At 42.4% G+C, this 25,018-nt stretch overlaps 1 protein-coding gene across 3 annotated transcripts in view; it reads right to left on the bottom strand.

Moving 5' to 3' along the window:
- Window positions 1-25,018, bottom strand: part of LOC147013825 (bone morphogenetic protein receptor type-2-like) — a 69,702-nt gene that overhangs the window by 17,624 nt on the left and 27,060 nt on the right. The window contains exons 1-8 of one of the 3 annotated variants that reach the window (XM_085851088.1): window positions 22,875-22,932; window positions 21,000-21,131; window positions 12,417-12,566; window positions 7,604-7,708; window positions 3,799-3,878; window positions 2,774-3,004; window positions 889-1,003; window positions 609-766 (exon numbers count right to left, since the gene is read on the bottom strand). In XM_085851088.1, the coding sequence (XP_085707214.1) occupies window positions 609-766; window positions 889-1,003; window positions 2,774-3,004; window positions 3,799-3,878; window positions 7,604-7,708; window positions 12,417-12,566; window positions 21,000-21,131; window positions 22,875-22,917 (1,014 nt within the window). In that variant the 5' untranslated portion in view covers window positions 22,918-22,932. Of the gene's footprint in view, window positions 1-608; window positions 767-888; window positions 1,004-2,773; window positions 3,005-3,798; window positions 3,879-7,603; window positions 7,709-12,416; window positions 12,567-20,999; window positions 21,132-22,874; window positions 22,933-25,018 lie in introns of those variants that run through there. The other 2 variants (XM_085851087.1, XM_085851086.1) reach the window with 2 other exon arrangements.

Raw genomic sequence — 25,018 nt, 5'->3', positions numbered from 1 at the left:
GTGTCCTCTTTCTGTTGCATGTGCCCCCGATGTCCACATGTGCCCATGTGTCGAGTGAATGCAATTAAATTACTCGTTTAAGCCGTCGGAGTCCCGAGGATGTGCTTAGTTATTATTTTTATAGTCTTTTGTTGCAGAGAGTGATCACTGCTTCGTGACCATGTTCTTCTTCTCCCCCCTTTTCTTATCACATAAACCCTTCCTTGTTCGAGACAACTTGTGCGTGGTCATTGGGAGCAGGCTCCACAGCACATTGTCAATTGGAAAAATTTACCTGTTCGACGGGCAAGTTGGGATCGCACTGAAGCGCTTGTGAAACAAATCACTTGGCGGGTTCGCTCGGCCAATCTTGACAGGCAGGTTCACCCCGGTTGTGTTTTTAACGCTGCTTCATGCAAAATTAAAGCGACGGATGCAGGGACCTTTTCGCGACTTACCTGCCTATGGGATGATCATAATAATATTATCCATGCAATATTGAGTTCACTAAGCAAAGGAGAGAGGAAAAGAAAGATTTAACTTAAAATTATTTAAAAAATAATAAAAAAAACCTGTTGAATTTTTAAACTGAACGTCGCTGTTTGTTTTCACATGCATTTCTGCAATACCTCCGCAATGGCTGCAGTTTCCTCCTCCAAGGGCCCACTGAAAGGCCGGCTCAGAGCCATTGCCATGCCAAAATCACTGATGGCACAGGTGCCATCAGAATGAACCAATACGTTACGACTATTAAGGTCTCGGTGAGCGATGGCTGGCTTGTACAGACCTACGGGCCATGAAAGAGAGAGATAGGGAGAGGGAGAGGGAGAGTTGGATACTCACAAACATAGTCATCATTTTTACTGCCAATAGTATGCAGTGTAAGCCGACATGAAGAAAAATGTTTACCAGAATGCCAGCGCTCTGTGTGAAGGTAGGAGAGGCCGCGGGTGATCGAGTGCGCCATGCGGCATGCTTCGGGCCAGTTACAACTTTTATGCTTCAGGAAATTGTTCAAGGAACCCTGATGGAGGCAAAAAATATCCAAAATCTTAGTGCAATATGTAAATGGAGCAATAAATGAATTTTAAATTTGAAATTTGAACTTGTGCCATGGCCAGGATGATGTATGTTTTGAAAATTTCTCATTTAATATAATTCAGAGCTGGCTGTTTGGTTGAGCGGTTAAGGACATTCCTTACTAAGATCATTTGTGTGGATTCAATACTCATGGCTGCTCACTCTCGATAATCAACACTTGGCAAGCATTGAGATCATAGCTATCATAGCTTCTTTCGAGTGCAGGTTGGCCCCATATAACGTCGCTCCAGTTTAACGTTGTTTTGCTGCAATCAAATTTCCAAACCTGAACTACAAGGCTGCATCCTGTATTCTGCTTGAGTTGCAAGGCTAGGCTGCCAAGCTCCTGAGTCTGCCAAGCTCCTGAGTCTGCCAAGCTCCTGAGTCTGCCAAGCTCCTGAGTCTGCCAAGCTAGGCTGCGGAGCACTGACATGATCTGTCTCAAGCCTTGTGCGGTGAGAGCGTATGCCGGGCTCTTGTCAAACGTACCGCCTTCTTACTGAGCCTTTTGGCCGGAGAAGTTAAAGAGTTGAGAGCATCGGCCTGTGTTCGGCGTGAGGATGTGCCAATCTTTTGTCAGAGCTACAGCCTTTGTGTCTCACTTTTGGGCTTGTTAAGGCAAAGTTTTAAGAGCATCCGCATGTGTCGAGATTTTGGCAGAGCTACAGCATTCTCACCACACCTTTGGACCAATTAAAGTAAAGGGTAAGATGAGAGTGTCAGCGTTTGTACAGTTAAGTACATGCTAAGCCCTTCTCATGGCTGTCGTCTCCTTTTCTTTGTATACATAGTCGAGGATCGTGGAAGAACTAGTACACTGAATGGATCAGGACGTAACAGACAAAAACAGGATGCAAAACACGCAAAACAGAATGCAAAAGGAACAGTAGAGACGCATACCAAAGGATCAGTAGAGAGAGCATGGAAACACCAACAGCAGAGTTGAAGGCTAAGACAGAGGGAGACTTGTACAAACAATGTGTGGGGAGGAATGAGGGGGCAGGAGAGAACATATGGGGTGGACAAGAATGATGGATACAGAAGGAAAGTCCAAGAAGGGAAAAATGGAAATATGGAACGAGGAGAGATTGGGGTGGGGTGGGGGGGGAGGTTTAACAAGGGTAGAAAATATCATGGTTTTGGATTAGAGATGATCTGAGATGAAAGTGAACAGCTGCCTTGAAGACAGGATGGAAGAATGAGATTTAAGAGAATGTGGAAGTTGATTCCACAGGTGGGAAAAAGAGGAATCAAGCCATTCTTGTCCTTTCTGCTCATTTCCGTCATTCCTGTCCATTCCGCAAATAATTCTGTCAATTGCCTTGCACTGATGAAAGTCGCCGCAGCTTCAACCCAGAGAGATATGTGGAGAGGCTTGAACCCACACACAAGGGGGAGGAGGCTGCTACGTGGTTGGAAAGAGAGGGGTGAGTATGGGTTGTGATCTCCTTATGCCCACATACAGTATCAAGAAAGAGTTGTAGGTCCCAACCATCTCTTCTTTGATTACACTGTACAAACTGTAAATAAGCATTCCTAAGTTACGTGTTCGGGTTCCTTGGTCACCGTCGCATTTCACAGTAAGGACGAGCACAAGCAGCAAAGGATGACCACGTACATAAAACTTGAAGTCGCAACTCAAGCAAAATGTTCATATGAAGTACATCACAATCTTTCCTCCCCCCAAAGTACTAAGAATTTGCTGATCACGCACCAGCGGGTAGTACTCGAGAATGATGAGCAATTCCGGTGCCTTGCCAGGCAGCTGCCGCTCTGTTGCATCGATGAAGCGTGCAATGTTTTCATGTTCCATCATGGGTAATCTATAGATGTCCCTCTCATTTAGAAAGTTCTGCCGGTTGTTCAGAGACAGCTGCTTGACTGCCGCACACTGATCGATCAGCTGGCCCATCCACACATTTCCGTAACAACCCCTGCCAACTACCTGCACAGAACATATGCAATAAATATCCGTCTTTAGAACAGGTTTATGCAATAAAACCTACAGGTGCATGCATGGGCCAACCCCTTGTACAAGCATGTACTTTGGAATCACAGAAATATTCCAAACAGGGCATTGCCATGGACCACTACCCAAAAGGGGCAGTGTGCAATGGTCACTTGGATTTTAAAGTTTTCTAGATGACCCGTGAACCCGTTGTGTTCCCGTTGTGACAACCATTGATAAATTAATCATTTCAAGAAAGAAAAAAAAAAGATAGCTCCAGTGAACTATACCGCTGAGGTTGTTTGCTTGATCAAATATTCCCGAAGAGTACTTGACTGAATCGGGAATTGATTTTTTAATAATTTTTTCGTTGTCCGATTTTAACAAAACTTGATACTGCACACCGCAGGTGAACGGTGAGTAAGGTGGGCCAAAAATGTTTGTGCTATTGTGTACCGTTTTTGCTGTATTTCGGGAACATACATACATACATACATACATACATACATACATACATACATACAACATGAGAGTTTTAGTAATATCGATATCAGCAGCAGTGTTCAATCGTATCATTTCAGACTTGATGCTTTCATCAGCAAGAGGAAACGTTTCCCTCGTTTCTCACATATGTGGAAACGTTTTCCACATTCTGTCAGATCCTGATCTTTCACACCAATCTCTTTAGGTGTCACCTTGAATCACTCGGTAAATCAAATCCATTCGACACGGTGTCATATCCAAGACTTGTAAGCAAAGCATGTTGGATGCAAAACAAGCCGAGAGAGCACCTGCAGAAGCTGGAGCTGGCTGAAGTCCTTGTGCAAGTCACCTTTCTCCGTGTCTTCCCGTCTTTTCTCCTTCCTTCGTGCTGGGAAAACATGTTTTGCACATAATGTCGGTTTGCAGAACTAAACTGCATAATCATTCAATCGGATGGTATAAAACAATATTTAACAATAATGTCGCATCGAAAACATTGTGCTACATGATTTGCCGGACAGAAATCTGGATCCAGCCAGTCTCTTAAACGAGTTTCATTAACTGATCTGTCTCCCCCAGGGGTTTCCATACAGGCCAAAATGGTTCGCGCGCGCGAGAAGGCGGTAACCAGGTGACACATATGCTTTCGAGAAAATGTTTATTTAAACACACAACACGACACATACGGAGAATCCAGGACGAAAGGCAGACTGAATGAATGAAGAAGTATAAATAAATAAATACACTTAACGATACGGATATAAAAATCAAAGGTGCCACGGGCACACAATCACGTTCACGCACAATGGGGAGAAAGCAGCTCAGGTTTTGAGGATTCGGGGTGAGCAGTACGAGAAACCCAGGGAGGGACGGCTAAAATTCAACTTCAAAGCTCCACTTAATGTCCTCACTCCCTGTGTATGTATGTACGTGGCCTTTTTATCCCCTCCCCCATGGCCACACCCTTGAGTATCCTTCACTCATTGCCCGGCATCGACCAATGAGGTGTCATGTCACTGCCTTGGTGACGTCGCGTGAACGGGGTGTTGTCACCGCTGCTGTCTGAAGAAATGACGAGTCACTGTTTACGCCGCCAATGGGATAGTACCCTCCAGGTCCTTGTGAGGACCGATGCAATGCCAGTCTCCTTGCACCCAGAGTGCGGACCGCAAGTGGGGATTATCGGCCGGCACACAAACTGCTGACACATCCAAAGCGGCCCCTCGTCCTAGTACCTTGCCTGGTTTTACAGAGATTACACAGACTAATTTTGCTCTCCTACCTAATCCCGATGCCAACTCTCCCGCCCTTCACGGCATACATAACAAACTGGACAACTTCACACTAATAGGCCCCTGATTACAGAAAATGTTCTAACCTGTATGAACACACGGATCACGGTAACGTAACATTCTATCGAGTACAGTTCGTATCCCCCTCCAACATAACAATGCTTTGATATGCAGGGGAGACAACTTGATCCCACCTTACTCTCCCAGTCCAAGGTTCTACTTTTGAAAAACATACATTTAGAATATTTAACAAAGGACAGCATTCTTCCTGGTGCAGTGCCTCCTGCTGGCGTTATGCCAGATGGCACTGTTAATCAAAACGTGCTCGATCAGGAATCAAACCCAAGATGTGACAGCTGAGAGCCAAGCGCACGAACAATGAACGAAGTTGTCAGTGATAAAAATACACTACGCTGAATGGATTTATTACCAACCTTCCTCCCCACCCTGCATCCTCACTTCCTCCTCAGTCCTCACACTCCTTATGGACCACAAAATACAAATCTATGAACAGAAAATAATAATTAATGCCAGTTCCAGCAAAAGAGAACAGAGCACAAGCTGCGATGGTGGCACACGATCCTTGATGAACTTCAGGCGTCCACCCATTACAGTCAATGCAAGAACATCTTGCTCCGACAAAGGGTGGACATCCAAAACATCAAAGAGACATTGTACCTATTGCTTTTTTTCCTTTGGCTGGTAAGGTTACCTCTTTGTCCTCTTTTCATGGACGAATTTAATCATTTTGTTGCAATTATTCCCATCGTGTATCGCGTGGGAAGATTACTCAGTCGAGCTATAAGGCCACTGAGAAATGAGCACCGATTTGAATGAGCATCTGGAAAGAAAGCAAAACGATGTTTATTTCAGAAAAGAAAGAATGTATGGGAAAAGTGGAGGGGGTCTTGTACGCAGATTCAATCCAAGCCAACGGAGACATGAGCATGCACGTTGTTTATTAAAAAAAAAATTCCTGCAGAAATCTGATCCTGCTGATATCTCAGATAGACAGGTGGATAATACATGGATTAATGGACAAAGCGTTGATCGCTAAGATTGGCGACCGACTTTGGATGCCGATAGCTCCGGAGATAAAAATGCATGTGGGGGGGCAACTCCCACGCGCCAGCATCAAAATGTCCACGAGATGAACCAGAGCGGTATGTTGAACATTCCACCACTTTCGGCTCAGTCCATATTATTTTTCCTTGGCCTTGGCACGCAGTTATCATTCGTTATCGCAGGGGAAGTTTTCCGAGTCTCAAAGTACCGTGACATTCGCAAATCGACCGACAATACCAAAAAATATTGTCAACCAAATGAGTGAGATTAGATTAACAGCGACCTTCATGGAGAAATGAAATGCTTATATGTATAGATATAACTAGGAGCCGTACACATATGTATAAGCAAGGAGGAAAGGGTGTGGATTGACAAAAATAAAATTGGGAAGAATGAAGGGAAGTTAAGAGCAGAGAGGAAGTAGGGTAGGTAAGGGAAGGAGTCATTGAGTAAGGAGTGGTGGGGGAGGAGTGGTGGAGGCTGGCATGGTGTCCTAGATGTTGTCCGAGATGTAGGCATACTTGCCTTTGAGCTGTCTAGCCTGGGTTTGAATATCGGCTCAGCTACGAGCTATCACCCTGGTTATTGGCTGGCACGGTATCCGAGATGTAGGCATACTTGCCTTCGAGCTGTCTAGCCTGGGTTTGAATATCGGCTCAGCTACGAGCTATCACCCTGGTTATTGGCTGGCACGGTATCCGAGATGTAGGCATACTTGCCTTCGAGCTGTCTAGCCTGGGTTTGAATATCGGCTCAGCTACGAGCTATCACCCTGGTTATTTGGCTGGCACGGTATCCGAGATGTAGGCATACTTGCCTTCGAGCTGTCTAGCCTGGGTTTGAATCTCGGCTCAGCTACGAGCTATCACCCTGGTTATTGGCTGGCACGGTATCCGAGATGTAGGCATACTTGCCTTCGAGCTGTCTAGCCTGGGTTTGAATCTCGGCTCAGCTACGAGCTATCACCCTGGTTATTTGGCTGGCACGGTATCCGAGATGTATGCACTCTTGCCTTTGAGCTGTCTCATCAGGGTTAGAATCTCGGTTCAGCTATATACTGTCACCCTGGTGTTTCTGATGCAGGGAGACATGCAGGGACATGCCAGATGACCTGTCTGCCAACACTGGTGGTGGGATGTATGGGTCATGTATGGAAGGGATGAGGGAGGGGGCAAAAGTTCTGCAATTTTTACTTCCGCCACAGAAGGTAGACAGAGGTTATGCTTTCACCCTTATCTGTTTGTCTGTCTCTGAGCAGGATATCTCAAAAAGTTGACAGATTTGGATGAAATTTAGTGGACAGGGGTTGTTGGCTGCTGAATTAACACCAGGTGAGGTTGACTCAGCCTGTCATCCTTCAGAGGTTGGTGAAATGAGTACCAGAGTAATGGTAGAGAGGCACAGCATTAGGACTGGTAGAGGGGCACCACATCAGCAGCACAGCTGTACTTTGAAGAAATTATAGCGACCCAGCAGCCATACGCAAGAACAGAATCGGCAATACAAGCAAAAAAAAAGCTAATTTCACAAACATCGTCTGGATTTGTTTTCCTAAATACAACAGACTATACGCACTGCATTCACCAGATATCAACACCTTAACATGCGATGAGATCCGAAGAGGATTTCCACTTACTCTATAGTTTTCCTGCGTAGGGAAATACAGGGTTAAACTCAACATCATTTGCTTTTGCCACATGGTCGACCATTTGTGCTGTGGGCAGTGTTTGGGGGTTTAAGGTGGTCTCAAACTCACCGAGGAACATATGAAGCAGGTAAAACACCGCCAGGAACAGGAGGGCAGCTGCAATAACGCAGCCAAGAATAATGAAGGCACTGGCCATCTGGATTGGTGGTTCTTCTGTGCAAGAATAAACCAATCAGGCTCACCACTGTCAACACCCACACACACAATGATAAATGACTCCATCGTGACAGGCAGGGGTTCGAAACATCGTATTAGTATAGCCAGCATATGAGCATCTAACGAAGTATCGATTTGACGAGTTTTATCAGGATTTATAAAACTTCTTCACTGAACAAATGCAATACTATACCGATATATAAATAAATATATATATATATATATATATGTTCTGAATCAAACCCACTGACTTGATGAGGCAGAAGGGCACAAATGGAGTCCCATCACAGCGCTTGCTGCACGACCTGCCAGCATCAAGTTTCACCTGCCATGCCGGTCATACAGAGTACGACTGCTCCGTGAGAAGAGAGCAGTCGTACTCTGTAAGAGGCACACTGATTATAACAAACATCCAGAACATATTGTACTCAATGTATATTCTCCCTATATTCACAATCCATATTGCTGGAAAAAAATATATAGACATAAAGAAAGATCACTTTGTCCCGACAAGTTGAACGCAAACACAAGGTTTTTGTCATTTACAAAAATATGATAAGTACTGTTTGTTTTCCACTTTGGTTTATAAGTTCCAGATGCACCCTGTAATGTTTCTCTTCAGCTTAGAATCATAAACCCTGCCTCTTAACATTGCCGAGCAACCAATTGGAATGTAAGCTGTCATTTTATTTTATTGCATTTTCATATATTTACATTAAAAATAGGAAGGACCACACATCCTGAAGCTCACCCGGATCTGGAGCAACAGTCACTCACACCCACCGCAGACCTCCTGAGACCATGATTATTATTTTTTTTAATCCCATGAACAAACTTTGGTACATACATCACGGGCGATGAAGGCTGTGGTCCGGTTTCATTGAAATTGTGTGTATAGTTTCGGAGAAGAAAGCAAATACCTATTTTGGAGGGCTCAAACCCCCCGCAGTCCCCACATATCCTGATTTTTAGATCCTCGTGGAGGATCTCTAAGTCTTACTCACGTTGTTGTTCTTGAGGACTTTTTTGTTTCACAGCCGACAGTTTTCATCGAAACTTGGTGTATATATGTAAAAATACCCTGCGCAGACAGTAACCATCTCCGATTCTGGTAATCCTTCCGAGAAAAAAAAGTTGACGTCATAATATCGCCGCTAATGGAAATCTCCTTTACCATTGTCTCCGAAACTGGGCAAGCTGTTTGAATTTTGTTTGCGGGAATCAAGCCGGGCATTAGCACAGATAATTTATCGCAAACCTGATACATCACAATGACGTCATATTCGTTTTTATGACGTCATAATTAAGAGGACGAGGATCTTAGTTCATTTGAGCTTGTTTTTTTATGCTGTGAACAAACTTTGGTACATCATGGGTGATGAAGGTGGTGGTCAACTTTCATAAAAATCGTGTGTGTAGTTTCAGAGAAGAGAGCAAATACCTATTTGAGGGGGGGGGAACCTTTAATGAGCACAGATTTTGGATGCAATCAACACAACCTCATTCGACATCAGATATGAAGTTTGGTGCCAAGTTTCATTAGAATTGTGTGTTTGGTTCAAGCGATAATGACTGAAGTGTTCACAGACTGGCTGACTCACTCACTCACCTATGGATACTGCTCAATCGCATAAGCTCACCTGACTAAAGTCCAGGTGAGCTAAAAAAATTACTATACCTGTAATCAGTTAAAGAAAAAGCTCATTCTGATCACTCATTCTTGATTTCCTTGAGTTTTTATCTCCTTGCAGAATGCAAACACAATCCACTCATCTAATATATGAAGCTTTTATTTATTATGTCTCCACATAGGATGCACCACAGGTTCTGCTTGCAATCTGAAAACATGTCCAACTAGTATAATGATAAGCATGTGCTTTGTTTTCCGAATTGGGGGTGATGGAGTGGGGTGTAGGGGGGGGAGGGAGGAGGGGTGGCATCTTCTTCTTAGTCTACTTCTTCTTTTGCAAAATCTGTTGGAGATTGGCCCAGCCATGTTTTATCACCCACATTGGACTTAGTCCAAAGCAGGGGCTTACAGATTTCATCTCAATTTTTAGCCGCGTCTCGCATAATGAACGTGGCTTTAAGAGAGCTCGGCGTTGTTCTTCTTCTTCTTGTTCTTGTTGTTGTTGTTGTTCTTCTTCTTCTTCTTCTTCTTGTTCTTCTTCTTCTGGTGAAGACAAAACCTTTAGGACTCAGCTCTTTTATATACAGGATCCGGATGTCCTTAAATACTAAACACCCGTACACATCCTCACATAGACTGTGCCTTTTGAGAGTGTCTATCATGAACTTTTAAATATATTCGGACATTTGCTTTTAAGTTTCGAAAAGTTCACGTTACTATTTAAAGATTATTCCGTTTAATGTATTGTAATTTCGTAAATACACTATTTATTTCGTAAGTACACTATATTTCGTAAATAAGTAAATACACTATGACGCGTCTTGCTATTGGCTTAATCAAGGCACGTGACGAAATATCGGAAGTTGTTGTTGTTGTTTTTTTGTTTTATTTCTTCTTCTTCCTCTTCGTGTTCTTGTTTTTCTGCTGAAGACAATACCTTTAGGACGTGGCTCTTGGACACATTTGTCCTTGTTGCGGTTGTGTGTGCATGCGTGCGTCCACCATATCTCAGACATGTATGGACTGATTTTATTCATACTTGGCACAAAGACAACACATGATGGTATACATATGCATGTCATTTTTTTTTCGATGTCAGATCCAAGATGGCCGACTGGCGGCAATTTCAGTTGTAAAAAAAATAACCTGATGTTGAACACGTCCTCAACCATTTCTCGGACATACATTTACCGATGTTGTTCAAACTTGGCACACATATAACGAACGATGGCTTACATATGAACGTTATTTTTTTTTTCCCAAGGTCAGATCCAAGATGGCCGACTGGCGGCCATTTTAGTTGTAAAAAAACCCCGATGTTGAACATGTCGTGAACCATTTCTCGGACATGCATTTATCGATGTTGTTCAAACTTGGCACCCAGATAAAGAATGAAGGCATACACGTGCCCCTCACTTTATTTTGTGATCTCATCAAAGATGGCTGACTGATAGACTGGTAGCCATTTTAGTTGTGCATAAATATGGGCGAGCCCTTTAACTCCATGCAGCAAAATTACTTAAACAACACGGGCTCTGACATTTTATGTCTTTTTTACTTGTTTTATATGATATTCAAACTTACTTACAGACACATACACATGCACAGAGAATTACCTTTTTATATCGTCTGATCAATGGATGAAATTTAAATCTTGGGTGTGACCATCTTTTTCACACAAAACAGCAGATATATGTTTTGGAATGCTTTCCAGCAATTTGGGGAGAAATTCCATTGGGAGGTTGTTCCGTACATTCTGCAATGTTTACCAGAATTTGTCTTTTGATTTTGGTTGTTTTTCCATTTTCCTCCTTTCCAAATAATCGCACACAGCTTCTTTGTTGTTAAGGTCAGAACTTTGAGGGGGAATTCTAATAGTTGTAGAGTTTCCAACTCTGCTTTCCTTTGTAAATGTTTTACCGACATTTGCAGTGTGTGTTGAGGTCGTTGTCATGCTGGAAAACAAAGTTGTCACCAATTAGCTTCCTTCCTGATGGGATACCATGGTGGATTAAGATCTGCTTGTACTTGTCAGCATTCATTCTTCCTTCAATTATCACCGAGTCACCAACTCCGACAGCAGAAATACATCCTCAAACATGGACAGAGCCCCTCAGCACGCTTCACAGTCGGCTGGAAACACATATCCTTGTACTTCTCACCAACACTCCTGACATACTGCCTTATCTTCATTGTGGAAACTCAAAGCAGAAATATTTGAATAAATATTCATCAGGTTTTGTCGTGCACACAGGCCAGGCATGCATCACCAGGAAATCTGACCTCACCGCTTTGTTGTTGAGAGAATTAGTGGTAAGAAGGAATTGCAGAACTGGCAATGACGCAAACCACAATTGCGTGCATTGCAGAAATGGCGAGTGCAACAGTGTGAGTGAGTGTGTTGTTAGAACAGAAACTATGTTTGTGAAAATAATAACCTTTTTGCTTTTTCACAATACATCAATGATGCAATGGTTACATGAAATAATTTCGCTTTACCTCCAACCTTAAAGGTCTCATGGTGATCTCTGGTCTTAAGGGGCACATGCAAATATTTATAGTCCGTACACTCTTTATATTTATTATATCAAGATAGTAGGCCAGTAGAATACGTTAGACTTCGAGGTATGCATGCCTGCCTTTGAGCTGCCTAGCCCTGGTTAAAAAATTGACCCAGCTGTAAGCTGTCCCCCTTGTGTTTCACAGGCAGGGTGACGTATCAATGTGTCCATCGTCCATTGAAGGGCGTTAAGCTGGAGGTCCTGTCTGCCAGCACTAGTTGTTGGTGGACGTTAAATATCCCATGCTGTGTCTTCTGCAAATAGGAAGCGAGTTATCACTGGCACCATGAACAAATTCCAAATTCTTGATTTAACCGACAATGGGGCACTGCATCAGCAGCACAACTATGGTCCGGGCAATGATGCCAACCAGCCACTTCACACGAATAAATGAACATCAGGATTACAGCACATCAGTCATAAGTTCATGGATAAACTTTATCCACGTCTACCGTATAACGTTCCCTTCACCGTTTAAATTTTGCATTTTTAGGTGATGACCATCAAGGCTTACCGGTTGGTTGCGATGTTGTTGTGATGACTGGTGCTTTTGTAATGTTGATGTTGCACATATTCCCACTGCAGCAGCAAAACGAATTGGGACTGTTGAGTATGCAGGTATGATTGTTGCATATCTGTGCACCGGAGTTTTTCCAGCAGCCACCTAAAAGTTCCGACATTGATGTGCAGACAGCATAGCAAATACTGGTGGCAAGTAGTTGAAGAGAAGGCATTGTAGTTGAGAGAATAAATGTTCATAATTGTCAAGAGTGGAAATAAATTGAAAAAACAACGATCAATCGACTCAAACAAGATGCCATTGATATATCCATATTTCCTTTATTCTTCTTCCTCATGTCTAAGTCCTCTTCTGATCATCCATCAATTTGTTTCCTCAAATTTATTAGTGTGTCGTATGTGGATGGCTAAATTAATGAAACAGAAATCAGTTTTGTGAGGTGATCCCATCTGAGCACACAGCCCATGACACTGGGATCACAAGTTCTGTTGTCCCATAAAGTCATTGTAGGCCATGTAATATTACACTGATGTCTCGTCATGTCTTTTCCATACCAGACGTGTACGTACATTGTACAAGTTCCTATATAAACTTTGGATTACTATTTAAAACGAGAACGGCACTTGGTAGGGCGCATACCTCCACCAGGCTGAACAGGTTACGATTTCAATCCCACTGATAGGCTGGATCTGGATCCTGAACTGAACCAAAATCTAATCAACTTGTTCTTGTCATCTACGCAACTCATCCACCAAGTTTTGTCATAATCTGTCAACAACTTTTTGAAATATTGTGCTATTCATCGTTTTGGGCCCTTTTCTCAATGACGAAGAATCACTTTGAAGAATTAAAAAATTCTCGTATCCGGATGTGGATCATCACCAAAATCGAATCGATTTGTCCACGTCACAAACCCAACCTGTCCACCAAGTTTCGTCTGAATTCAGGCCGAGCGTTTTGAGATATCGTGCTATGTATCGTTTTTAGCCCCATCACTGAATGGTGAAGAAGAATTAAAAAAATTGAAAATTCTACTGTCTGGATCCAGACCCAGATCTTCACCAAAATCGAATCAATTCCGTCTTTGTTACACACCCAACATTTCCACCAAATTTCGTCCGAATCCGTCCCTAATTTTTTTTGAGATATCCTGTTCGCAGACAGACAAACAAACAGACAAGACAAACTGGTAGGCGGCGATGGGTCGCCGAGCATGGAAACCATAAGATATAGAGCAAAATGGATGTCATATAGCAGATAGGGAATCACCTTACGATTATGCATATCAAATTCATCCAGTTCCATCTACTGATAACTACTCGGTATCCATTTGAATGAAAAGTACCGAAAATGCGGTTTGAAATCGGAAATCCCCAAAGTTCGAGGGGGTGCTATGGGTGAACAAAGATATAAATCGAAAATCCGGCTGTTTCGTTTGTGCACAATGTATTCCAGATGATTAGTGTGAATTTTCATGACTATCCGAACATAACCCTAGGAGGAGTAGCATTTGGCGAGAAGGCACCTCCAGCTCTCGCATATTATCGATTTTTGCACTAATTGACCTTTGACCCCTGACCTAAGCGAAATTGGTCAATATGTCCTGAGGCAAAGTTGTAGTACTCATTGAGTACCATGAACCTGCAAAGTTTAATTCGTATCGATGAACTCACCTGGTCGCGAGGGGGCCTTCAATTTTCGCCAATTTTCGCGCATACCCTAATTGTAGGGGGAGCTGCAGGTAAAGTATTCCATACATCACAAAAACCGGAATATATTTCATGGAGCATCACCTGTAGATCATTCATGCCAAATTTCATAACCCTACATGGGATAATGGCTTTAGGAATTGATTTTGCGTGAACGGTACCGATTTTGAAGGTTTTTCGGTTGTTGCTGGGGAACCAAAGCGTCCCTAGCAACCATCACAATTTCCAAAGCACTAGGTCAGAAGATGTACCAACCACCCGAGTTTGGTCAAAATCCGCCCACGTTTACTACCAATTATGCTGATGACAAACGAACAAACATCCAAACAAACATCCAAACAAACAGACAGAATTACTGACAATAAGGGTCACCTATTTCGGCGACCCAACAATAAGGGTCACCTATTTCGGCGACCCAACACACAGTATATTATATAATCCATAATATACATATTGGCATGAACTGCTTTGAAAATAAATGTTCTGTTTAGCAGGAAATGTTTTCTGTCCAAAATCGAAGGATATTTCATCCAAGTTATAAAGCTCCAATACAAACTTGGTTTTTATCTATCGTTTGTAAATAATTATGATAAAAGTGGTATTATATAATCGTACACACACAAGAAAAAACATGCAGATATGCGTCTTATTTCACCTAAAAGTCAAGTCTCATTCTCATGAGCCACTCTAATTAGAGTTTTCGGACGCTTAGAGATTACGTTATCTGAACAGACATGTAGTGCTTCCTCGTGTTGCCGTTGGGCATCTGGTGCGATGGGGGTTAGAGCCACGAGCCAGCCTGCAATAGTGCTGATATCACTCGTTGACAGCAATAGGCAGATAGACCAAACCAAGCCGGCCTGTGGAGAGAATGCAAGAGCCTGGATGATGTAAGTTACAGGATGTCTCATGAGTCATTGGCTTGAAAAACATACCTTTCAGTATCAGCCAGGGCCCTTATGTGCCTTGCTTTTGCTTTATTTTTATGAAATCAAGATTAATTTGAGTAATGATAACACAGAACCAAATGGTTAAAGATATTGTCACCTTTTTGTTTGCTTTATTAAATACTTCTTGTGCAGTTGTCCAATCAAAAGTCTCAAAATTAATAACTGTTCTACTCCAAATATCCAGGTTTTCTGTGCATCTTTACTTTTCTTCCGTTTTTCCTTCCTGTTGGTGGAACTGCCTTCTGGAGATACTTCAATTACACTTCCCTCAAGGGCTTTAAAAGCAGGTGGTGCACTTCCATCTCAGCTCATCTTCCATCCCTACTTGCAATCTTTTCTATCCCCAGTAACTCTACCTAACTCATCTCTCTTACTCACAGGTTATGGTTTCCTCCACTCCCCTCTCCTCTTTTGTTTTTAGCTCATATACTTCTTGTATGCAACTGTGGGCTGTGGCACCACTTCTTCGGTCGGATGCAGCACAAGGCTGTGGGGTGGCGTCATCGGCCGACGGCGTGGCTGTATTGCTGATGCAGTGCCCTGTGTAGGTTAGGGCAGGAATTTGAAATTTGTTCATGGTGCCGGCGATAGCTTGCCTACTCTTCAGGAAGGACATCATGGGATCTTGAACATCCACCAACTCATGTAGGCAGATGGGACACCTAGTTTAATGTCCATCCGAGGAACGGCACACCGAATGATAGATCACTTTGCCTGTGAAACACCCGGATGACAGTTTATAGCTGGGTCGGGATTCAAACTCAGGTAAGATAGCTGAAAGGCAAGTGTGCGTACCTGCCAGCCCCGTGGCACCACCGATGTTGCGTCCTTAACATTTTTCAACCTGCTCTTCTTCCATGATCCTTGACTTTTGTAAAGAAAAAAGTCTCATGGAGGAGCTCATACATACATTGCATAAAGGAGAAGTGGATTAGTTGACATGAGTGGGCTTTTACATCCATGACAATGACACTAGTAGACAATAGATACTTGCATATCGTACGTGGGGTTTTAACATAGGTTCCCTGCATCGTGAGCTCATGGTTCAGTTTGGAACACTCACAAGCAAATCTTGTACAAGCAGATGTAATAGCCAACTTAACATGGTGATCGAAGCCTCCAAGATGCAGCATTCCTGCAAGCACAGCTCAAAATATTTGCTTTTTTGGTTCTTTAAAAGGATATTTTGAATACATTGGGAATTGAATCCTAGATTGTTCAGCAGAGGATCGTGTCTTAAACTACAAAAGTAGTCTCTTCATCGGATGCCGCAGACTTCCAATGAATGAATTTCCAGACCTGCTCTTTGAAACTCGGTGGTACGAAGTTGAATAGTTGAGGTATTTATTTATTTTTTAATCTCTTGTTGAGAGGTTCAGCAGCTCGGGTCGTATGGGACTTCATTTTGCAGGTTGCATTTTTAAATCGATGATATAACTCTGATTGTGTGTTTTTATTACCTCTGTCACTGAAGGTGGACAGAGGTTATGTTTTCACCCATCTGTTGGGTCGCCGAAATAGGTGACCCTTATTGTCAGTAATTCTGTCTGTTTGTTTGGATGTTTGTTCGTTTGTCATCAGCATAATTGGTAGTAAACGTGGGCGGATTTTGACCAAACTCGAGTGGTAGGTACATCTTATGACCTCGTGCTTTGGAAATTGTGATAGTTGCTCGGGACGCTTTGGTTCCCTAGCAAGAACCGAAAAACCTTCAAAATCGCTACCGTTGATGTGAAATCAATTCCGAAAGCCATTATCCCACGTAGGGTTATGAAATTTGGCACGAATGATCTACAGGTGATGCTCTATCAAATATATTCCGGTTTTTGTGATATATGGAATACCTTACCCGCAGCGCCCCCTACAATTAGGGTATGCGCGAAAATTGGTGAAAATTGAAAGCCCCCTAGCGACCAGGTGAGTGCATCGATACGAATTAAACTTTGCAGGTTCATGGTACTCAATGAGCACTACAACTTTGCCTCAGGACATATTGACCAATTTCGCTTAGGTCAGGGGTCAAAGGTCAATTAGTGCAAAAATCGATAATATGCGAGAGCTGGAGGTGCCACATGCTAACTCCTCCTTGGGTTATGGTCGGATGGTCATGAAAATTCACACTAATCGTCTGGAATACATTGTGCACAAACGATCGAGCTGGATTTTCGATTTCGATCTTTGTTCACCCACAGCACCCCCTCGAACTTTGGGGATTTCCGATTTCAAACCGCATTTTCGGTACTTTTCATTCAAATGGATACCGAGTAGTTATCAGTCGATGGAACTGGATGAGATTTGATATGCATAATCTTGAGGTGATTCCCTATCCGCTATATGACATCCATTGTGCTCTATATCTTATAGTTTCCATGCTCGACGACCCATCGCCGCCTACCGGCTTGTCAAATATATAAATCTCATTCTAAGCACTGACTGATATTAAAGTTCGGCACCTTCTTGGTGACGTAAAAAGCTGAAATTTTGCATACTGATGGACATCGAAACCGATACACCGGGAAAAATCACAGAACCATCGAAAAGCGTCAGCAAATGAAAAATTAATTAACTTTTAAAAATGAAAAAATAAATGGAAGTAAGCGACCTGAGACAATGGGGAAACATGGTAATTTTGCATGCTGATGGACGTCGAAAACTGATGCACTGAGAACAATCACAGAATCATAGGAAAGTGTCTGTAAATCAAAATATAAATAAATGAAATAAAAAATCAAATGCAGGTGAGTGACCCAAGACAATGGGGTGGCACGGTTCGTTATTGCTTACAATGTGTAAGCACACCCCTCTACTACAGTGTATACTTTCTCTTCTAGCCAAAGAAAGCTGCATAAAGCAACCAGGAAAATGACACAAAAAGCATGGGGGTTAATTTATTTATAATCATAGTCACCTGGGGTAATTGATTAGGTGAGAGCTGATTGGTTATTCCATCCAATTATCGGTGAAAGATGTGATTGAGTCTTGATATATATATATATATATATATATATATATATATATATATATATATATATATATATATATATATATATATATATATATATATATATATATTGCATGATGAATTAAGTTTATGGTGACAAAACCATCACATGGATTACGAAGTGATAGTTGGAGAAAACTAAGGACAGCTTGACATTGGACTTTCAAATCTTAAGCAGTTTTATGCACAAAGGTTGCGGTTCATGGAAGAGACCGAGTAAATAGAAGAGCACTTGGCAACTGCGTACACAATAAATAGCATTGTTGACCTCCACCTATTATCAATGAACTTAAAATTTCACAAAAAAAAATAATGGCAGCTCAGTTTGATGATCACCAGACCCGGCAGATGCGTTTATGCATTCACTAATCATCCCTTCCACTTCCTCCACTCACCTCCAAACTTCCTTCCTATTTCCTCCCCTATACCCTCACTTTCTCGTCCCTTTCTCAATTTTCTTAGCTCCACCATCGAAGGTGGATGGAGGTACTATTGTCTGTTTGTTTGTTCGTCTGTTTGTGAGCAGGATATCTCAAAAAAGTTACGGACGGATTTGGGCAAAACTTGGTGGGCAGGTTGGGTGTGTGACAACAACGAATTGATTACATTTTGGTGAAGATCTGGATCCGAGAATTTTTAAGTGATTCTTTACCACTGAGAGATGGGGCCAAAAATGATATACGGCACGATATCTCAAACAGATACGGACTAAACTTGGTAGATGAGTTAAGTACGTGACAAGAACAAGCCAATTAGATTTTAGTTAAGGTCTGGGTCCAGATCCGGCCTGTCGGTGGAGACAAAACGTAAACTGTTCAGCCTGGCGTAGGTGTGCACTCTACCAGGTGCTGTTCGAGTTTTTCTTGATTTACTCCCTTCATCTCCACTTGGGTACATAATATACAACTGACCACTCTGTATGCCCCTTACATCCCCCTTTTTTTGATGTAGTTAATCTTATCTTCACCAAAATCCCTTTCAGTTTTCTTCATCTCTCCTTTCCAACTCTTGTCCTCCAACATTTCACACTTTATATCCTTCCCTCTTCTTAAAATTTAATTTTCTTACAACGTCCCCTCCTCACCTCCTTTTGTTACGTATATTGTCCCTGAATAACATGTCATTTAGCTGATGCTTTAGTGTGCAAGTCATAGCAAGTGTGCTTTGAGAGCCCACAGCTTGGATTTGGTCCTTCAATAACCCAACATATACCATGAGTTGTTTGAATGGCCCTATGCCATACTTCGAGATACAACATTCCATCCTGACAGTCATGCACCAGGACAGCAGTTTTTTAGTCAAATTACATTTCCGAGTAGAGCAAATTCAGAGCCAGACAGTTCAGAGGCAAGCAAGCAATAAATCGGGCTATCCTGTGGTCCGCAACTTTGGATATCTTCAGTGTTACCACTGCAAGGGAAATTGAAATCCATTTAGCCAGACGGATAGATTTCTTGACATGTTGATGCAAATTATTGAGTTGAGAAGGGACGCGTGATGATCTACATAACCTTGCAAAATTACAGGTGCTCATCTTGGAATTAGATTTTTTTTTAAGAGTGGTTGCACTAGATGTCTTCCATCCAGAGTTTAGAATATAATATGTTAGTATACATTCTTATGAGGAATTTAATCTATTGTTTTTCTTGGGTGGGACATTCTCATCTGTGAATCAAACCTGATGCTCATACTGTTCTTTTTCTTCATTCATATGCAGCACAAGGCTGCGGGGTAGCATCATTGGCTGAGGGCACGGCTGTGCCGCTGATGCAATACCCTCTGTGGGTCAGGGCAGGAATTTGTAATTTGTTCATGGTGCCGACAATGAATAGCTTGCCTACTCTTCATGAAGAACATCATGAGATCTTTAACGTCTACCAACAGATGCCAGCAGACAAGACACCCGTTTAATGTCTATCCGAGGGATGGCACCCACACATTGATGAATCACCCTGCCTGTGAAACACCAGGATGAGTTTATAGCTGGGTCGGGATTCAAACCCATGCTTAGAGGCGAGTGTGCGTACCTCTAGGCTGCCCTGTCAGCCCTTACCTCGTCCTGTTGAAGGAGGCCAATGCCCATCGATATGGATATTTTTAAAGAAAACACGTTTCAGGCAAGATTGCTCGCAAGAGGTCAATTTACCATTGAATTTTACCATTTCGTTACAAACATTTTAGTCCAAACTTATCACAAAGAATGCCGAGCCCAGTGTAATATGGAGTATCTGGCACAGTGCATCAACTATTCCTGGTAGCGTCCCATAGTAAGCCAAGGGAGCCTGATGTAAAACCGAGGAATGCACACATCTCAAAAGGATCCACTCCCCCACCTCTTTGGGGGTGAACCAGTTGAAGGTGAATGGTAAGACAGTCAGAATGGTCCACTGACTCTATGCGGACCATTGTTTCAGCCTGATGACAATGGCCGAACAAAAGGAGATTTGCAAAGCCAATGAATGCCTTGAAAGATGTTCATTGTAACTCGTGTCCAGTCTGGATAAGAATGGAAGGCATTCATCCCCCTTTAACAAAAGTCATAATTTTATTGGATGATAACTTCATTCGTAATATTTCTGGAGCTTCTGGCTGAAAAATGGTATCTTGAATCGCCGCTGCTTAGCTTTCTCGGAGAAATAACTCATTCTTTCATCCAAACAACGAGCAAAGGCACATCGGCCTCTCTGGCAATCTTTCTTAAACCCACTAGACCAACAAACTGGATATGGAACTTTGTCGGCTTGTTCTTTCCTTTCCTAACTACCAATCATGTCACTCTCCCGTATTAATATGCTCATCATGATCCCATATGATCACCCGCAGCACCCCCATAGTGTGATGATTTTAAAGCACAGAATCATTCACTTAATCACAGTTTCATGGCTGAATTGTGAGATTGCGATAGCACTGCCGTTACCGATTCTGGCGATTCCTGAATTGAAGTGCGCAAAACAGCTGTCCGTTTCGACTTCACACTTGATCCTGTCATTGTCGGTGTTATTGGAACTTGGAAAAGTTGCACACCAGCGGCTTGCTGCTCGACTCTGACCTGTCAAAAACACAAGTTCATCAATCACCATGAGGTACACCATCAACTTCAGTTGCAAACATAACAAGCAGACACACCTTGTAGGTGGTGAGATTACATAAGTTGAATTCACCATTTAATTGTTCATCTCACCTTGTCTGCCAATCTGAACATCCTTGTTTTGTTTAGACCTCGTTTACATAGCTAAGCGGCTGGCAGGATGGCCTAGACGTATGCAAGCTCGCCTCCAAGCTGTCTTGTCTGGTTCCCGACCCAGCCATAAACTGTTATTCAGTTATTTCACATGCAAAGTGATTCATCAGTGTGTGCGCCACTCCTCAGATTGATATTAAACTGGGCATCCCATCTGCTGGCAGTAGTTGGTGGACGTTAAAGATCCTACAGTGTCCTTCGTGAAGAGTAGGCGACCTATGGCAAACCACCCAGCATATCCAGCCCGAACCCCATAACCGTTGCCAAGAAACTGCTTCGGCAACACCGACGCTCTGTAAATAGTACGGTACATCAAATCAAATGTGTATGGAATCAATTGATGCGTCATTAAATTTGCAATCCCTTCTCGTGATATTCATATTATCACAAATATTTTGTAAATGTATCTTGAAAAAAACCAGAAATTTCACTTTCAATCTCCGTGGCACTTCTGAACGACTGAGCGCCATCACAATTTAATCCATGATGTGATCTTCAACATGGATTATGGATTTGTAAACCTTTCAATAGAGTTTTAATTACTACAAATGTCACATATCCATTTTTTGCGTCTTTAAATTCCTTCCTACCACCGTCGCTTTTGAACCTCGTTGCTCGTCTCCTTACGTCTGCCACATAAAAGAGCAAAGACTGGCGATCGATGTAAGTTTCAGCAATCGTAATGATCCTTTGCTTATTATAATCCATGAAACCTAGGCAATGAGTAATTCGGTAATCGATTCAAAAATGTTCCTCCGAACATTTCCCTCGATTTTATGCTGCGGTGAAGAGGCGTTGGCGATTCCTCATCCTTATGCTTTGCTGGCTTCCCAATTCGGCCAAAATATATATATATATATATATATATATATATATATATATATATATATATATATATATATATATATATATATATATATATATATATATATATATATATAGCAGATAACTTCCAGACATGCAACTCCTGCCCAAAACCTTGGACAAAATGCTTTCCTTACTTCAAGAAAAACTAATAAATATTGTAAAGCTTTGTTCCATTGGTGAACTGAAATGCTGTACAGTTTACTTTTGTGACCCTTTTTAATGCTGCTAGGCCATTGCAGCTGTATTATTAAGGAGAGGGGCGGCAGACAGGAAGGCAGTTGAGGTAAGGGCGGCCTTCCTGGCGTCATTCAGGCTGAGAGTGAGTTCAGAGAAGGCAAGCCTTGTAGGAAAAAGTGATGGAAACTCACAAAACTCTTCCAAATGTTGATGAAATTGAATGCAATGACAGAACATTAAACCCTTTTTTTGTTCCAAAACTAGACCACATCTTTTCCCCTTTCTTATACTGATTATGTATCTCTTCGGAATTGGAATCTTTAACTGTCTTGCATGTGTTAGTCTTATCGGGTTACATCGTCAAATGTTTATGTGGATGAAGTAACAAATGTAAATGTTCCTGCACACAATGCAATGGGCTGGCAGTATAACCTAGCGTGCTTGCCGCTGAGTTGTTTACCCTTACCCTGGGTTCGGATCATGAACAAGCTCGTATAAACTGCTCACCTGGTGTTTTGCAGGCAAGGTGATGCATCGATGCGTGTGCCATCCCTCAGATGTACGTTAACCTGGAGTCCCGTCTGCCGGAATTAGTTGGTGGATGTTAAAGATCCCACGGTGCTCTTTATGAAGAGGACGCGAGACATCACTGGCACCCTGAACAATTTACAAATTCTTGCTCACTCAAATGAATATTCCGCATCAGAGTGGTGACCTCTCCAAGACTGTAACCCCGACTGATAAACTACATCGACAGAACTGATGCTCTGTATAAATGTACAATGATGATGATGATGATGATGATGATGATGATGATGATGATGATGATGATGATGATGCAATGGGTGATTCGATCTCATCATTTTCTCAGATTGCCATTTATAAAGTTAATTGAATCATACGCGCCACTCATTTAGAAGAGATTATGAAATATATGATTATCAGAAAACTTGTCAGAATGTAAAAATCACAAAGAAATATCAATACGACACAACTTGTAAATCATGTCACAGATGCTCACAGTGAGTGATAAATATTACACACAGAAATACGGTATTGGGAAAAAGTACTGTGTTTCAATTAAGGAAGACCAGAGGAATGCAGCAATAGTTATAAGCTTGACTGAGTGGCAATTGATGGTTGCCCTTCGTAGTGACGACGGTAGTTCACATGCGACGTAAGAATGACATGTGCACGTTAATTCTGTATAATAATGCTAAGTGGAAGAGGGGCGGGGAGATCCAAAGATAGTTTGTGTTAAGAATAGTATGGACCATGTGATTATTGTAGCTTAGGTTTATATATCTGTATCAGGGAAAATGGCAGAAGCAGGTCAGCTTGTTAAACATACACCAAGGAGGCGGTGAGTAAACTTTAATGCAGATAGAGTAGGGTTGTATTGTGCAAAACCTCCTGTTATTAGGCGAGGCCAGGTGGAGGACTTGTGGGCATGAAGGCACCGGAAAGCACATCACGCTTGTAAAGCAGAAACAACACGAACTGTTTGTCCAGTGGAAGGTAAGCCAAAGTGGCAAGGTCGACTGCGGAAGCCTGGAGGAGACTGGAACACTTTTGTTCAGGGCCATCCCACAGGGTAGAGAGACCCGGAAGATTGACACCATCCAAAAGCAGGGGGTGGCCAATCATGGGACTCGCTGCCTGTGAAAGCAGTCCGAGAGTATACGAGGGCCTTGATCACACTGTGTGTAGCAGTTGGAGCTGGACCTTGAAGGGAGAAACATCTCTCTCCTTCCCTCTACTTGGCCACAACCTTCTCTCCTGGTCTCCTCATTGCTCCTTGAGCCACATTTCGCTTTGTGCTACAATCAGCTGATGCCTGCCACAAGCCCTTGCCTGCCCCTTTGTTCCTTGTGTGAGTTTAGTATTTTGCACCAATAGTTGGGGTTCTGCATTATCTCTTCTGTATACAAATTGCACGTCCATCGTCCCTCTTTGTGTCTGTCGACCGCTTGGTTTGTTCAGTGATATTTATAGTGTCCTGTCTTCCTTATCCCTGGAATTCTTTTCAATTAGTCCCATTTTAATGATAAGGAACATCTTTCCGCCTTTGCCTCCCGCACATTACACCGCCAGGTTTGGTTTTCATTTGGGTAATCCTCGGGGAATAGTAATTATAGTATTTAACGCAGTAACTTAAATACCATTTTGGGATCTGTGAAGGCCTTTATAAGATCTCCAGCTCAGTCGGTCCGTGTTAACAGAACTGTCTGACCCGACAATAAGACCCAATGTTTATGTGTGTCCGTTTTGCATCTCTTTCCAAACCACGCACTGGTCGCACAAAGTAAAAAAAAATGGAACCACAAAGTAAAAAAAATGGTTCCACATTCATCGCTCAGGACTCAGGCAGTACAATATTTGGTTTGGACAAAAAAATGTTTCATTAGTTGCATTGATAAGCACCCAGACAAAGCAAACGAAGACTATGCTTCACGTGCAAGTCGCGAGCAGCTGCTGATTGGCTGTGTAAGGCTCGGTGCACTGTCATTGGTTCCTGGCAAGTGAGGCCATCCACCCTGACTCTACCTATTTTTCTGCTGACTTGCCATGCACTGCTGATCGTAAGTTGACATTAAGGATTATTTAGCCTGGTGTTGGCTCAGTAATTAGGGTGGTAGCTTTGGATCCTA

The sequence above is a fragment of the Eptatretus burgeri genome, chromosome 13 (assembly GCF_056783735.1).
Source record: "Eptatretus burgeri isolate ZD-2024b chromosome 13, Ebu_testis_v1, whole genome shotgun sequence".
Lineage (NCBI taxonomy): Eukaryota > Metazoa > Chordata > Myxini > Myxiniformes > Myxinidae > Eptatretus > Eptatretus burgeri.
The sequence above is the reverse complement of the archived record's forward strand: the minus strand, read 5'-3'. Positions and strand labels throughout refer to the sequence as shown.